General features: G+C 41.0%; 1 protein-coding gene across 1 annotated transcript in view; it reads right to left on the bottom strand.

Moving 5' to 3' along the window:
- Positions 1-6,416: 6,416 nt before the first annotated feature.
- LOC139764958 (glutamate receptor ionotropic, kainate glr-3-like) overlaps positions 6,417-15,669 on the bottom strand; it is a 42,465-nt gene continuing 33,212 nt past the window's right edge. The window contains exons 8-9 of the mRNA XM_071692016.1: positions 6,907-7,067; positions 6,417-6,496 (exon numbers count right to left, since the gene is read on the bottom strand). Of these exons, the coding sequence (XP_071548117.1) occupies positions 6,417-6,496; positions 6,907-7,067 (241 nt within the window). The remainder of the gene's footprint in view (positions 6,497-6,906; positions 7,068-15,669) is intronic.

The raw sequence follows: 15,669 nt of genomic DNA, 5'->3' as shown, positions 1-15,669 counted from the left end.
TTATGGATCTGGAGAAGGCATATGATAGAGTTGATAGAGATGCTCTGTGGAAGTTATTGAGAATATATGGTGTGGGAGGCAAGTTGTTAGAAGCAGTGAAAAGTTTTTATCGAGGATGTAAGGCATGTGTACGCGTAGGAAGAGAGGAAAGTGATTGGTTCTCAGTGAATGTAGCTTTGCGGCAGGGGTGTGTGATGTCTCCATGGTTGTTTAATTTGTTTATGGATGGGGTTGTTAGGGAGGTGAATGCAAGAGTTTTGGAAAGAGGGGCAAGTATGCAGTCTGTTGTGGATGAGAGAGCGTGGGAAGTGAGTCAGTTGTTGTTCGCTGATGATACAGCGCTGGTGGCTGATTCATGTAAGAAACTGCAGAAGCTGGTGACTGAGTTTGGTAAAGTGTGTGTAAGAAGAAAGTTAAGAGGAAATGTGAATAAGAGGAAGATTATTAGGTACAGTAGGATTGAGGGTCATGTCAATTGGGAGGTAAGTTTGAATGGAGAAAAGCTGTAGGAAGTGAAGTGTTTTAGATATCTGGGAGTGGATCTGGCAGCGGATGGAACCATGGAAGCGGATATGAATCATAGGGTGGGTGAGGGGGTGAAAATTCTGGGGGCCTTGAAGAATGTTTGGAAGTCGAGAACATTATCTCGGAAAGCAAAAATGGGTATGTTTGAAGGAATAGTGGTTCCAACAATGTTGTATGGTTGCGAGGCGTGGACTATGGATAGAGTTGTGCGCAGGAGGATGGATGTGCTGGAAATGAGATGTTTGAGGACAATGTGTGGTGTGAGGTGGTTTGATCGAGTAAGTAACGTAAGGGTAAGAGAGATGCGTGGAAATAAAAAGAGCGTGGTTGAGAGAGCAGAAGAGGGTGTTTTGAAATGGTTTGGTCACATGGAGAGAATGAGTGAGGAAAGATTGACCAAGAGGATATACGTGTCGGAGGTGGAGGGAACGAGGAGAAGAGGGAGACCAATTGGAGGTGGAAAGATGGAGTGAAAAAGATTTTGAGTTATCGGGGCCTGAACATGCAGGAGGGTGAAAGGAGGGCAAGGAATAGAGTGAATTGGAGCGATGTGGTATACCGGGGTTGACGTGCTGTCAGTGGATTGAATCAAGTCATGTGAAGCGTCTGGGGTAAACCATGGAAAGCTGTGTAGGTATGTATATTTGCGTGTGTGGACGTATGTATATACATGTGTATGGGGGTGGGTTGGGCCATTTCTTTCGTCTGTTTCCTTGCGCTTCCTCGCAAACGCGGGAGACAGCGACAAAGCAAAAAAAAAAAGAAAAAAAAATTTTTTATATATATATATATATATATATATATATATATATATATATATATATATATATATACATATATATATATATATATATATATATATATATATATATATATATATATATATATATATATATATATATATATAGCACATGCAATTGCAGGAATAACTGAGAAACTACAACTGGCGAACAATGTTAACATGAAGTATTTGGTGAGTGTCAAATTTTTTAATGGTTTTCAGATCATGTAATATTTTTTGGAAGCAAAAATATTTCAAGTTGTTAGATATCCTTTTTTGTAAATATCTTTTATTTGTCAGAAGTTGGTGAGATGTGTTTCTGTTATGCACAGATTCCCCTAAGAAAGCTAATTTAATTCTACATAAGAACATACTTCTGTGACTCGCTCCTTTATTATGTGATTAGTGATTACATGAGACTGATAAGTGGCACTGACGTTGATAGGCTGACATTCCACTGATATATATCCTTTGCCTGCTAGACCTTTGCATTTTATTTTAGTATTAGCTAAAAATTTGATCTCTGCGAAAGTTAAACAATGTTTACCTCTGGGAAATTGCATCATTTGACACTAAATTATTGTATTTTACTTTCTGGCGATAGTCATGATCACACTGTTTGCTGTATCTGTTTAGAATTTCATGTTCTATAACTCTCATACACTCTATTTATAAAAGAGATGTCCTAGGTGAAATTACAGTAGCAATTACGAAATCATATTGTAGGCACACTGTAAAACTTTCCTCGTGGTTGAAGGAAAATGAATACAATCAAATTTTTCCTTAACATATTCATAAAAGATTCTCTAAGTAAATTTTCTGCAGTATGACTCGAGACATATGTTCTGATTTCGTTTTCAGGTATTTTACAAATCATCCCAGACACACAAGCAATTAGATCAACTTATTACTACTACTATACATAAAAATGCAGAAGATGCAAGTTTGCATGTATTTATACAAGAGAATCATTAGGAAGTCGTCTCGAGTGCTTCTGAAAGTCCTACTGAAGTCTTGAGTTCTTGATTAATGGAACCTCACTAGATGCTTATACAAGACCTGTTAGTTGCTTGAAGAAACCTCGACGGAACCTTTCATTGACATGTTGATTGAGAAACCCAACTGAAGCCTTGAAGAAGATTTGTTCATTGACAAAACCTTTATGAAACCTTGGAAAAGATTTACTGATGCCTCCTCAGAGCTTGATTTAAATGACGTCGAGATTTGTGTGAAAGAAAAACAATGAACATTTTTCCAATAGCAGGACGTCGTAACCTTGCTACAATCTTGCTAGCTTATGAATTCCCTTCTCTATGTTGACTCACGTCGATATGGGGCCGGATGGGGTCTGATGCCTCAGAGGTGATCCAGGTCTGCTCAGGTCTGGTTAGGCTCAGGTAAGTGCTCAGTCTTACCTACGGTGGAGGAAATACTGCATTGTAAATGGTGTAGTTAAAATCGGTAGTGTACTATTCACATAGGTACACACACACACACGCACACACACACACACACACACACACACACACACACACACACACACACACACACACACACAGGGGCCTCCTTGGAGTAGTGGTTAGTGTTATTGACCAAGAGTTACCACGGGCCAGCCCGGGGTTGGACCAGCGTGGATTTGTATCCTGGGCTTGGCTGTCGCCAACACCCAACTCAGGTGTTCATTCTCCTTTCCGAGCACCGGTCAATGAATGGTTACCTTCCTTAGGCTTGGGAGTGTGTGCATGTATACACATTAAAGATATGGTAAATATGCACTAAGTTAAGAGACGGGGCAACACAATTGTAAAACTCTCCGTAAGACACAAGTGATAATCAGAAACATTAATCACATATGCCATTATATGTTCAAGAGATGTGGCCTTACGAGTGTAAACTCCCTCCACTTACATTATAAATAGGTAATGATGCACGCCTTGAATATCACAACGCTGCCACAGGACTGTTGGATGGTTCATATACATTTCTGCCAATTTATGCTTTTATTTTTCTATCTTTTTATTATACTTTGTCGCTGTCTCCCGCGTTAGCGAGGTAGCGCAAGGAAACAGACGAAAGAATGGCCTAACCCATCCAAATACACATGTATATACATACACGTCCACACATGCACATATATAACATATACATACCTATACATCTCAACGTATTCATACATATACATACACAGACTTATACATATATACACATGTACATGATTCATACTGTCTGCCCTTATTCATTCCTGTCGTCACCCCGCTACACATGAAATGACAACCCCCTTCCCCCACATGTGCGCGAGGTAGCGCTAGGAAAAGACAACAAAGGCCACATTCGTTCACACTCAGCCTCTAGCTGTCATGAATAATGCACCGAAACCACAGCTCCCTTTCCACATCCAGACCCCACAGAATTTTCCATGGTTAACCCCAGACGCTTCACATACCCTGGTTCAATCCATTGACTGCACGTCAACCCCGGTATTCCACATCGTTCCAGTTCACTCTATTCCTTGCACGCCTTTCACCCTCCTGCATGTTCAGACCCTGAACACTCAAAATCTATTTCATTTCATCTTTCCACCTCCAATTTGGTCTCCCACTACTCCTCGTTCCCTCCACCTCTGACACATATATCCTCTTTGTCAATCTTTCCTCACTCATTCTTTCCATGTGACCAAACCATTTCAAAACACCCTCTTCTGCTCTCTCAACCACACTCTTTTATTATCACACATCTGTCTTACCCTTTCATTACTTACTCGATCAAATCACCTCACACCACATATTGTCCTCAAACATCTCATTTCCAGCACATCCAACCTCCTGCGCACAACTCTATCTATAGCCCACGCCTCGCAACCATATAACATTGTTGGAATCACTATTCCTTCAAAAATACCCATTTTTGCTTTCCAAGATAACGTTCTCGACTTTCACACATTTTTCAACGCCCCCAGAACTTTTGCCTCCTCCCCCCAACCTATGATTCACTTCCGCTTCCATGGTTCCATCCGCTGCCAAATCTACTCCCAGATATCTAAAACACTTCACTTCCTCCAGTTTTTCTCTATTCAAACTTACCTCCCAATTAACTTGTCCCTCAACCCTACTGTACCTAATAATCTTGCTCTTATTCACATTTACTCTCAGCTTTCTCCTTTGACACACTTTACCAAACTGTAAAGATACGAAAATGTTGACATGCTGAACCGCAAGTTAAATTACATCACCAGGAACATAAAACCAGTCAAAATCAGCACTATGTCTGACGTCCACGGCGACGGCGCTCGCTTAGCAAACGCTGAGTTTCACAGTGCGGGAGATGTACGTCATACGGCGGGAGGGCGGGACACTTAACGTTAGTGTCTAGTCCACTGCAGGAGACTTGGCATGGCTGTCTTCATTTGTCAAGATTTTGTGGGTCTTTCAGTTTGGTGCCATCCGTCATTGCGGTCAGACGAAGCTGTGTTTCCTTCACAGAACAATTTACTGGAACGGATCTCGTATTCTTATCGTTGTGATTTTTCAGTGTTCTATCACTCCACTTTTGAAAGTACAACTATTTGCGTTTAAGATATTTCTTTAGCTGTATATCATACTGTAGTCCTGTAAACTGTGAGGTTAAAGGACAAAAACTCCTGGGAAACTGTGCAGCTTTTAGGGAACGCGGAACTCTCGTAAGCCCAACATACAAAGTGATGTCTTTTCTGTGACTTTTCTTCACTACGCCGTATCATTAGCAATATATATAATCTCTGTTAACTATTTCAGTATGCCAGCAGGTTAACAGTGTTCTATGTGCAGTGAGTTTGGCGTTCAGACTTACAATAATCCTGAGATGCCTTTGATTTGCAGGTTCTACGTGGACAGCGGGCCCTTGAGCAATAGGTGGCTACAGCTATTGTTATAATGACCGTTCTAACACACAGAGTAGATGTCCTTAGGACAAGGCTGTATCCAGTTTGCTTAGAGAATCAAGGAGTGAGCCATGAACGTCGGGAAGCATCGCTGTGAGTATTGACACCCCAAGGTAATCTTTCTTCTTCAGTCAAGGAAAGGTGACTCTTCCAGGTAGTGAGTGTGACGAGGTGCAATACCCCAGATACGCTTTCTTTTGATGCCAATAATTACAAAAAATCGCCTGTTCTTGCTCAGACGTCGCCTAAGGTGGGTACTTCACTTTGTGCTCCTATTTCTTTCTTGTGTTTTATGGTGTTTGGGTCCAATAGACCCATAGATAGTGATGATATGGTGGATAGATAATCTACAGAAAAATAAATGGCCTATAAACCATGGTAAAACAAGGAAGCTCTCTGTCTGTCAGGAGAATGGATGCCTCTAATATTAGGTCATTATGATGAATAGTTTTTGTGTTATGCTAATAAGAGTAATAGCTTTTTTCATGTCGTTTTTCATTTCTTTTATACTGTCTTTCATAAAACCACTTCCATTTACGTTGTATTTATCTTTACAAACAAAGTAAAGTGAAACTTAAATTTCATACAAATTCTTTGGTTTTCAATGAATTTGCAATTACAACTATATTTTATATTTTCCCCATCGTGTCTGTTGGACTTGAGTGCGGTATAATCGTTCCACTTTATTGATGGTAGAGTTTTATGGCGAATAAACTACGAGAAATACTGTCGATGATGTTAGAGAGAGGCATCGTGCCAAAGGGGTCGAATAGGACAAGTACCATAACAGTCTATAAGAGAGAAGGTCAGGAAGTACTGCTGGACTACAGATTGGTCTCCATTACATGTGTGGTCTGTAATGTGCTGGAAAAGATGATCAGAAACCAAATGGACAACTTCCTCCAGAAGAGGAATCATCTATGTAAGATACACTTTGGTGTTATGGAAGAGGGGCAATGTGCATCGAATATCTTAGATCTTTTGAGAAAATGAACTCCGTTTTCGACCGAAGAGAAAGCTGGGTGGATTGTCTGTATATGGATAGCCAGAAATGATTTGACACGTTACCACATGGAAGGCTGCGAATAAGAAGCTGGATTACCTTATCAAGATTGTAGGTACGAAAAAATCTGAAAATAATGGAAAATTGCTTAATACTAATCGTCTTTCGAACTTACAGTTTCCATAAGGATGTCAAGCGGTTGATTTTGGCGGCTGGACATAAAGGTGGCTCAAGTGTTCACACAAAAACACCAGCAGACTCACAGTGGCGCCTGCAGTAAAATGTAGACAGAAACAACACACCGACATAGATTAGATTAATGGCAACGTCTTTCTTTTTATGATTTTTATGATTTTCTTAATGGTATGATTCGTTGCAATCACCTAAATATAACATCATCAAGTATCAGAACTTGAGTTTGAAGGCAGTTGTGAAAATGTCGAGGACGGTCAAAGAAACTTCTCTTAAAGCGAATTTATGTTTATTTATTGGGATGAAAAAAATAACATTAATTCGTTGAGAGTCCTTAAACTATACAAAAAGTTGTAAAGAAAGTGTTACCGAGAAATGAAATGTCTATTCTTAAGGAATAAAGAAATCCATTATGGCCACAAGGATTCATATCACACAGTTATAGTACAGGATGTGCAGAGCACACGGGATACCAGCAGTATAGCTGACCTGTGAGGAGGATTAGGACAGGACCGGTGAAGGACTCTAGGTTCAGCGGCTGGATGCCTTCCCTGCGGTCTAGCCTCGGGTGACGAAGACAGTGGGAGGAGTTGGCCACCTGCTTCCCTATCCACTTGTGCCACAGTCCAGACTCCAGCAGTATCCGCACCCTCCAGAAGAAGAGAATAATATTAGTAGATATATGTACATAAAAGCTTAATGGGCTTATGGACCACTGATTGGTTTGAGATTATATGAGTTTACATGAGGAAGACAGACAGCAAGAGGCCTGATTGGCTTACGACTGGGCTGTCTGGTTAAAAAAAAAAGAAGAAAAGAAAAACGATTATAATTTGACAAGAAAATACAATGCCCGGCTACTTCACATTATCCTTCTACCTTCCCCGTTACCTCTGTCGTTTATACAATTCATTTCTGTTGGTTATCGCAGAGTATAATTTAATTCTTGATATTTGTCTAAACGACTTTTGTAGGTATCAAAACCCAGTTCAAGCGATCTTTCGTATCCGGATGTTGCTAACTCGGCGATTAGGTGTTTATTCTCAGATTCTCCCAACATTTCTGAGATCACAAAATGTTAGATTTTTCAGTAACTGCTTAGGATATAAATTCATGGCGTTTCGTGATGATGCTCCGGACCGGTGGCTGAGTTTAGTTCAGTAACTTATACATTGTTGGGTTCCGCCATCAAACTCAAGTTGAAGATCATCCCCCAGCATGCGACCCACAGCAGTCGGCTAACACCCAGGTACCTAATGACTGCCAGGTACGCAGGGAATACGGGAGTTAGCAGAGATGTTGATCACACTAGTCTGCGATGGTAGCTTTGAAGGTGAAATCGTATTTGAGTGGTTCATATAATTTAATTTACTATGTATAGAAAAATTACATGTTAGAAGAATCACATAAACTGCTACTGTTCTTACCTTGCCTTTTAGCCTGCTTCTACAATGTTTCACTTGTTTGGTTTTTGAACACTGACTGTGAATGTCTAGTGGACCTTCTCAACCATGTGGAATAATGAACTGTTGGTGTTGTGGACTGTGATTGCTATTTGTTCAATAGTGATCGCCGCCATGAATGTAAACATCAAATATGACAGCACTGCCCTCCTTGCCCCCCCCCCCCCCCCCCCCCCCCAGTTAACACCCCTCCGCTCTTTTCAATTGTCAACAATCTAAAACTGCTGGAGGAGGTGTACATGAACAGTGATAATGCACATGAAAGAACATCTAGAAATTACTGAAATCATAGACGAGGTAGACGAGGTGGGACCCGGACGCACCTGAGGAGGAGGGGCACACGAACACCGCTACCCACCGTAAGTTTCGGTAATATATGGTCTATTCGACACAAGTTTAATGATGGTCTAGCTGCAAATTGCAGATACCTACGTGAATACGGGGATAGTGCAGTAATTGTTCTTACGGAAACCATGCTACAAGACCAGGATGCTGATAGCACAGTGAACATAGGCGGATTTACGCAGCAAAGATCAGAGCGAGGATGTGGAGTGGCTGTTAACAGGAAGGAGTTAAAGAAACCTACCGTGATAAAGACATTAGATTCCCGGAATTTGGCAAAGTTATCTTTATCATTGTGTACATCCCCAAGGATGCATTATGTCCCCCGCTTTGTTCAGTTTGTATACTGATGACTGTACAAGAGTTTATAGCAGACCAATTTTGAAATATGCTGATGATGCAGTAATCAAAGGGAAAAATGTAATTGATAATTGTTACGATAGGTGTTTTGTTGAGTGGTGTAAAACAGACTATCTGCACCTGAATGCAAAGAAAACTAAAGAGATGATAACAGATTTTAGGACAAAAAAACTACATGTACTAGACTTAATTACAACTGAAGATGAGAATGTAGAAAGTGTGAGTCAGTACAAGTATCTAGTCATTATCATAGATGACCAGTTAAAAGGTGATGCAAATACTGATATGGTGTATACGAAATGTAATCAAAGATTGTATTTTGTACGTATCTTAGATAGTCTACATATAGACAACGTAATAATTAATCTTTTTCATAGAACAACTATAGAACCAGTTCTATGTTTTTTCATTGCCGCCAGGTATGGCAAGCTAAGCAGTAAAGATAAAAATAAACTTGAGAAAATTGTTAAGAAATCTGGGAAATAGTGTGCAAACACTAAAACATTAGATCTGTTGTATCAGAAGTGTGCAGTGAAGATCATGTAAGATATAACCCATCATCCTCTACACCAATACATTATAAGGTCAGGAAGAAGACTGGCTTGTCCTCTACAGCACAACGATAGATTCAGGAAATCATTTGTACCAAAAAACATTCAGTTACTTGTAACTGAACAATCATCTTCCTATTAGGGGCAATCATGGTCAAACGGGTTGGTCCTAGGATCGAATTCATGTTTTTGTAGGACGTAATGTGTTTTGTGAGAGTCCGTGTTCATGTTCATTATATTCGTGTTCATATACCGCCACGTTTGACGGTAAAGCTCTGTAAAATGCCAGCAACTGTTAATGTGAACTTGATGGGATTTGAACAGTCTAGACTCCGTTGTTCATGGATGTCAGATGAAGAATATTCGATTACCTGTAATATAAGAGTCATTTCCCTATTACAGATGATCATAGCCGAATAGTTAGCGTTAACAACTGCCATGTAAAAGGTCTCTGGTACGAATCTTTGCTGCTGGGGGGCATTATGTGTTCCATGAAAGTGCGCGTTCGTAGGCACCATATTCGTGTTCATATACCTTATCTTTTGATAGTAAAGTTCTGCAAAATGCTAACTATTCGTAATATTAGCCTGATAGGCATACTTGCTGCCTTTATTCGTTCCCGTCGCCACCCCGCCCACGCCTGAAATGACACCCCCCCCTCCTCCCTAGAACGGGCGCGAGGTAGTGCAAGGAAAAGACAACAAAGGCCACATTCGTTCACACTCAGCCTCTAGCTATCATGTACGATGCACCGAGACCACAGCTCCCTTTCCACATCCATGCCCTAGAAAAGATTTCCATGGTTTACCCCAGACGCTTCACATGCCCTAGTTCAATCCATTGACAGCACGTCGAACCTGGTATACCACATCGTTCCAATTCACTCTATTCCTTGCACGCCTTTCAACACCCCCCCCCTCATGTTAAAGCCCCAATCGCTCAAAATCTTTTTCACTCCATCCTTCCACGTACAATTTGGTCTCTCACTTCTCGTTCCCTCCACCTCTGTTTTGGAAGGAGGTAAATAAAGTGCGTAAGAAAGGAGAACAAATGGGAACACCAGTGAAGGGGGCTAATGGGAGGTAATAACAAGTAGTGGTGATGTGAGGAGATGGATTAAGTATTTTGAAGGCTTGTTGAATGCGTTAGATGATGGACTGGCAGATATAGTGTGTTTTGGTTGAGGTGGTGTGCGAAGTGAGAGGGCCAGGGAGAATAGTTTGGTAAACAGAGAAGAGGTAGCGAAAGCTTTGGATAAGATGAAAGCCCGCAAGGTCGAGGATTTGAATGGTATGCCAGTGGAATTTATCAAAAAAGGGTGTGACTTTGTCGTTGACTGGTTGGTGAGGATATTCAATGTATGTATTGCTCATGGTGAAGTGCATGAGGATAGTGCCAATTCACAAAGGCAAAGGGGATAAAGGTGAGTGTTCAAACTACAGAGGTATAAGTTTGTTGAGTATCCCTGGGAAATCATATGGGAGGGTATTGATTGAGAGGGTGAAGGCATGTACAGAGCATCAGATTGGGGAAGAGCAGTGTGTTTTCAGAAGTGGTAGAGGACGTGTGGATCACGTGTTGGCTTTGAAGAATGCATGTGAGTAATACTTGGAAAAACAATCGGATCTATATGTAGCATTTATGGATCTGGCGAAGTCATATGATGGAGATGTTCTGTAGAAGGTATAAAGACTATATGATGTGGGAGGCAAGTTGTTACAAGAAGTGAAATTTTTTTTTTTTTATCGGGGATGTAAGGCATGTGTACGAGTAGGAAGAGAGGAAATTGTTTGCTTCTTAGTGAATGTCGATTTGTTGGAGAGGTGGGTGGTGTCTACATTTTTGTTTAATTTGTTTATGGATGGGGTTGTTAGGGAGGTGAATGCAAGAGTTTTGGAGAGAGGGGCAAGTACGCAATCTATTGTGGATGAGAGGGCTTGAGAAGTGAGTCAGCTTTTGCTTGCTGATGATACAACGCTGGTAGCTGTTTCGGGTGAGAAACTGCAGAAGCTGGTGACTGAGTTTGGTAAAGTGTGCGAAAAAAGAAAGCTGAGATAAATGTGAATAATGGTAAGTTTATTAGGCACAGAAGGGTTGAGGGACAAATCAATTGGGAGGTAGGTTTAAATGGAGAAAAACTGTGGGGAGTGAAGTGCTTTAGACATCTGGGGAGTGGATTTGACAGCGGATGGAACCAGGGAAGCGGAAGTGAGTTACAGGATGGGGGAGGGGGCGAAAGTTCTGGGAGCGTTGAAGGATATGTGGAAGGAGAGAACATTATTTCCGAAAGCAGAAATGGGTATGTTTGAGGTAATAGTGGTTCCAACAATGTTATATGGTTGTAAGGCGTGAAAGGAGATGGATGTATTGGAAATGAGATTTTTAGGACAATACGTGGTGTGAGGTGGTTTGATCGATTAAGTAATGAAAGGGTAAGAAAGATGTGTGTACAAGGAGTGTGTTTGAGAGAGCAGAACAGGGTGTATTGAAATGGTTTGGTCATATGGAGAGAATGAGTGAGGAAAGATTAACAAACAGAATATATGCGTCAGAGGTGGAGGAAACGAGAAGTGGGAGACCAAAGGAGGTGGAAAGACGGAGTGAAAAGGATTTTGAGCGATCGGGGCCTGAACAAGCAGGGGGGTGAAAGACGTGCAATATATTGAGAGAATTGGAACGATGTGGTATACGAGGGTCGAGGTGCCGTCAATGGATTGAACTAGGGCATGCGAAACGTCTGGGGTAAACCATGGAAAGTTTTGTGGAGCCTGGATGTGGAAAGGGAGCTGTGGTTTCGGTGCATTATACATGACAGCTACAGAAGGAGTGTGAATGAATGAGGCCTTTGTTGTCTTTTCCTAGCGCTACCTCACGTGCGTTCATGGAGAGGGAGCTATCACTTCATGTGTGGGGGGCGGCAACGGAAATGAGTAAGGGCAGCAAGTATGAATTATGTACATGTGTATATATGCATACGTTGAAATGTATAAGTATGTATATGTGCGGGAGTGGACGTGTATGCAAATACATTTGTATGTGGGAGGGTTGGGCCATTCTTTAGTCTGTTTCATTGCTCTGCCTCGCTAACGCAGGAGATAGCGAAAAATCATGATATATTTCATATATTTGTATATATATATATATATATATATATATATGCATGCATAGTGAGCATTGTACAAAGGCAAAGGGGATAAAGATGAGCGTTCAAATTACAGAGGTATTTGTTTGTTAAGTATTCCTGGTAAATCATATGGGAGGGTATTGATTGAGAGGGTGAAGTCATGTACAGAGCATCAGATTGAGGAAGAGCAGTGTAGTTTCAGAAGTGGTAAAGGATGTGTGGATCAGGTGTTTGCTTTGAAGAATGTATGTGAGAAATACTTAGAAAAGGAAATGGATTTTTATGTACCATTTATGGATCTGGAGAAGGGATATGATGGAGTTGATAGAGATGCTCTGTGGAAGGTATTAAGAATGTATGGTGTGGGAGGCAAGTTGTTAGAAGCAGTGAAAAGTTTTTATCGAGGATGTAAGGCATGTGTACGTGTAGGAAGAAAGGAAAGTGATTGGTTCTCAGTGAATGTAGGTTTGCGGCAGGGGTGTGTGATGTCTCCATGGTTGTTTAATTTGTTTATGGATGGGGTTGTTATGGAGGTGAATGCAAGAGTTTTGGAAAGAGGAGCAAGTATGCAGTCTGTTGGGGATGAGAGAGATTGGGAAGTGAGTCAGTTGTTGTTCGCTGATGATACAGCGCTGGTGGCTGATTAATGTGAGAAACTGCAGAAGCTGGTGACTGAGTTTGGTAAAGTGTGTGAAAGAAGAAAGTTAAGAGTAAATGTGAATAAGAGCAAGGTTATTAGGTACAGTAGGGTTGAGGGTCAAGTTGATTGGGAGGTAAGTTCGAATGGAGAAAAACTGGAGGAAGTAAAGTGTTTTAGATATCTGGGAGTGGATCTGGCAGCGGATAGAACCATGGAAGCGGAAGTGAATCATAGGGTGGGGGAGGGGGTGAAAATCCTGGGAGCCTTGAAGAATGTTTGGAAGTCGAGAACATTGTCTCGGAGAGCAAAATGGTTATCTTTGAAGGAATAGTGGTTCCAACAATGTTGTATGGCTGCGAGGCGTGGGGTATAGATAGAGTGTTGCGCAGGAGGGTGGATGTGCTGGAAATGAGATGTTTGAGGACAATATGTGGTGTGAGGTTGTTTGATCGAGTAAGTAATTTAAGGGTAAGAGAGATGTGTGGAATAAAAAGAGTATGGTTGAGAGAGCAGAAGAGGGTGTTTTGAAATGGTTTGGTCACATGGAGAGAATGAGTGAGGAAAGATTAACCAAGAGGATATATATGTCGGAGGTGGAGGGAACGAGGAGAAGTGGGAGACCAAATTGGAGGTGGAAAGATGGAGTGAAAAAGATTTTGAGTGATCGGGGTCTAAACATGCTGGAGGGTGAAAGGCGTGGAAGGAATAGAGTGAATTGGAACGATGTGGTATGCCGGGGTCGAAGTGCTTTCATTGGATTGAACCAGGGCATGTGAAGCGTCTGGGGTAAACCATGGAAAGTGTTGTGGGGCCTGGATGTGGAAAAGGAGCTGTGGTTTCGGTGCATTATTACATGACAGCTAGAGACTGAGTGTGAACGAATGAGCCCTTTGTTGTCTTTTCTTAGCGCTACCTCGCACACATGAGGGGGGGAGGGGGTTGTTATTCCATGTGTGGCGAGGTGGCGATGTGAATAAATGAAGGCAGACAGTATGAATTATGTACATGTGTATATATGTATATGTCTGTGTGTGTATATATATATGCGTACATTGAGATGTATAGGTATGTATATTTGTGTGTGTGGACGTGTATGCATATACATGTGTATGTGGGTGGGTTGGGCCATTCTTTCGTCTGTTTCCTTGCGCTACCTCGCTAACGCGGGAGACAGCGACAAAGCAAAATGATAATAATAATAATAACAATAATATATATATATATATATATATATATATATATATATATATATATATATATATATATATATATATATATATATAAACATATATATATATATATATATATATATATATATATATATATATATATATATATATATATATATATATATATATATATATATATATAGACATATATATATATATATATATATATATATATATATATATATATATATATAAACATATATATATATATATATATATATATATATATATATATATATATATTTTTTTTTTTTTTTTGCTTTGTCGCTGTCTCCCGCGTTTGCGAGGTAGCGCAAGGAAACAGACGAAAGAAATGGCCCAACCCCCCCCCCATACACATGTATATACATACGTCCACACACGCAAATATACATACCTACACAGCTTTCCATGGTTTACCCCAGACGCTTCACATGCCCTGATTCAATCCACTGACAGCACGTCAACCCCGGTATACCACATCGATCCAATTCACTCTATTCCTTGCCCTCCTTTCACCCCCCTGCATGTTCAGGCCCCGATCACACAAAATCTTTTTCACTCCATCTTTCCACCTCCAATTTGGTCTCCCACTTCTCCTCGTTCCCTCCACCTCCGACACATATATCCTCTTGGTCAATCTTTCCTCACTCATTCTCTCCATGTGCCCAAACCATTTCAAAACACCCTCTTCTGCTCTCTCAACCACGCTCTTTTTATTTCCACACATCTCTCTTACCCTTACGTTACTTACTCGATCAAACCACCTCACACCACACATTGTCCTCAAACATCTCATTTCCAGCACATCCATCCTCCTGCGCACAACTCTATCCATAGCCCACGCCTCGCAACCATACAACATTGTTGGAACCACTATTCCTTCAAACATACCCATATATGTGGGGGTGGGGGAGTGGGGAGGAATGGGATGTATTTAGGGAATCAGTGATGGATTGCGCAAAAGATGCTTGTGGCATGAGAAGAGTGGGAGGTGGGTTGATTAGAAAGGGTAGTGAGTGGTGGGATGAAGAAGTAAGAGTATTAGTGAAAGAGAAGAGAGAGGCATTTGGACGATTTTTGCAGGGAAAAAATGAAATTGAGTGGGAGACGTATAAAAGAAAGAGACAGGAGGTCAAGAGAAAGGTGCAAGAGGTGAAAAAAAGGGCAAATGAGAGTTGGGGTGAGAGAGTATCTTTAAATTTTAGGGAAAATAAAACGATGTTCTGGAAGGAGGTAAATAAAGTGCGTAAGACAAGGGAGCAAATGGGAACTTCAGTGAAGGGCGCAAATGGGGAGGTGATAACAAGTAGTGGTGATGTGAGAAGGAGATGGAGTGAGTATTTTGAAGGTTTGTTGAATGTGTTTGATGATAGAGTGGCAGATATAGGGTGTTTTGGTCGAGGTGGTGTGCAAAGTGCGAGGGTTAGGGAAAATGATTTGGTAAACAGAGAAGAGGTAGTAAAAGCTTTGCGGAAGATGAAAGCCGGCAAGGCAGCAGGTTTGGATGGTATTGCAGTGGAATTTATTAAAAAAGGGGTGACTGTATTGTTGACTGGTTGGT

This window comes from Panulirus ornatus, chromosome 52, assembly GCF_036320965.1.
Source record: "Panulirus ornatus isolate Po-2019 chromosome 52, ASM3632096v1, whole genome shotgun sequence".
Classification (NCBI taxonomy): domain Eukaryota; kingdom Metazoa; phylum Arthropoda; class Malacostraca; order Decapoda; family Palinuridae; genus Panulirus; species Panulirus ornatus.
This window is presented reverse-complemented; position numbering and strand designations above follow the sequence as displayed.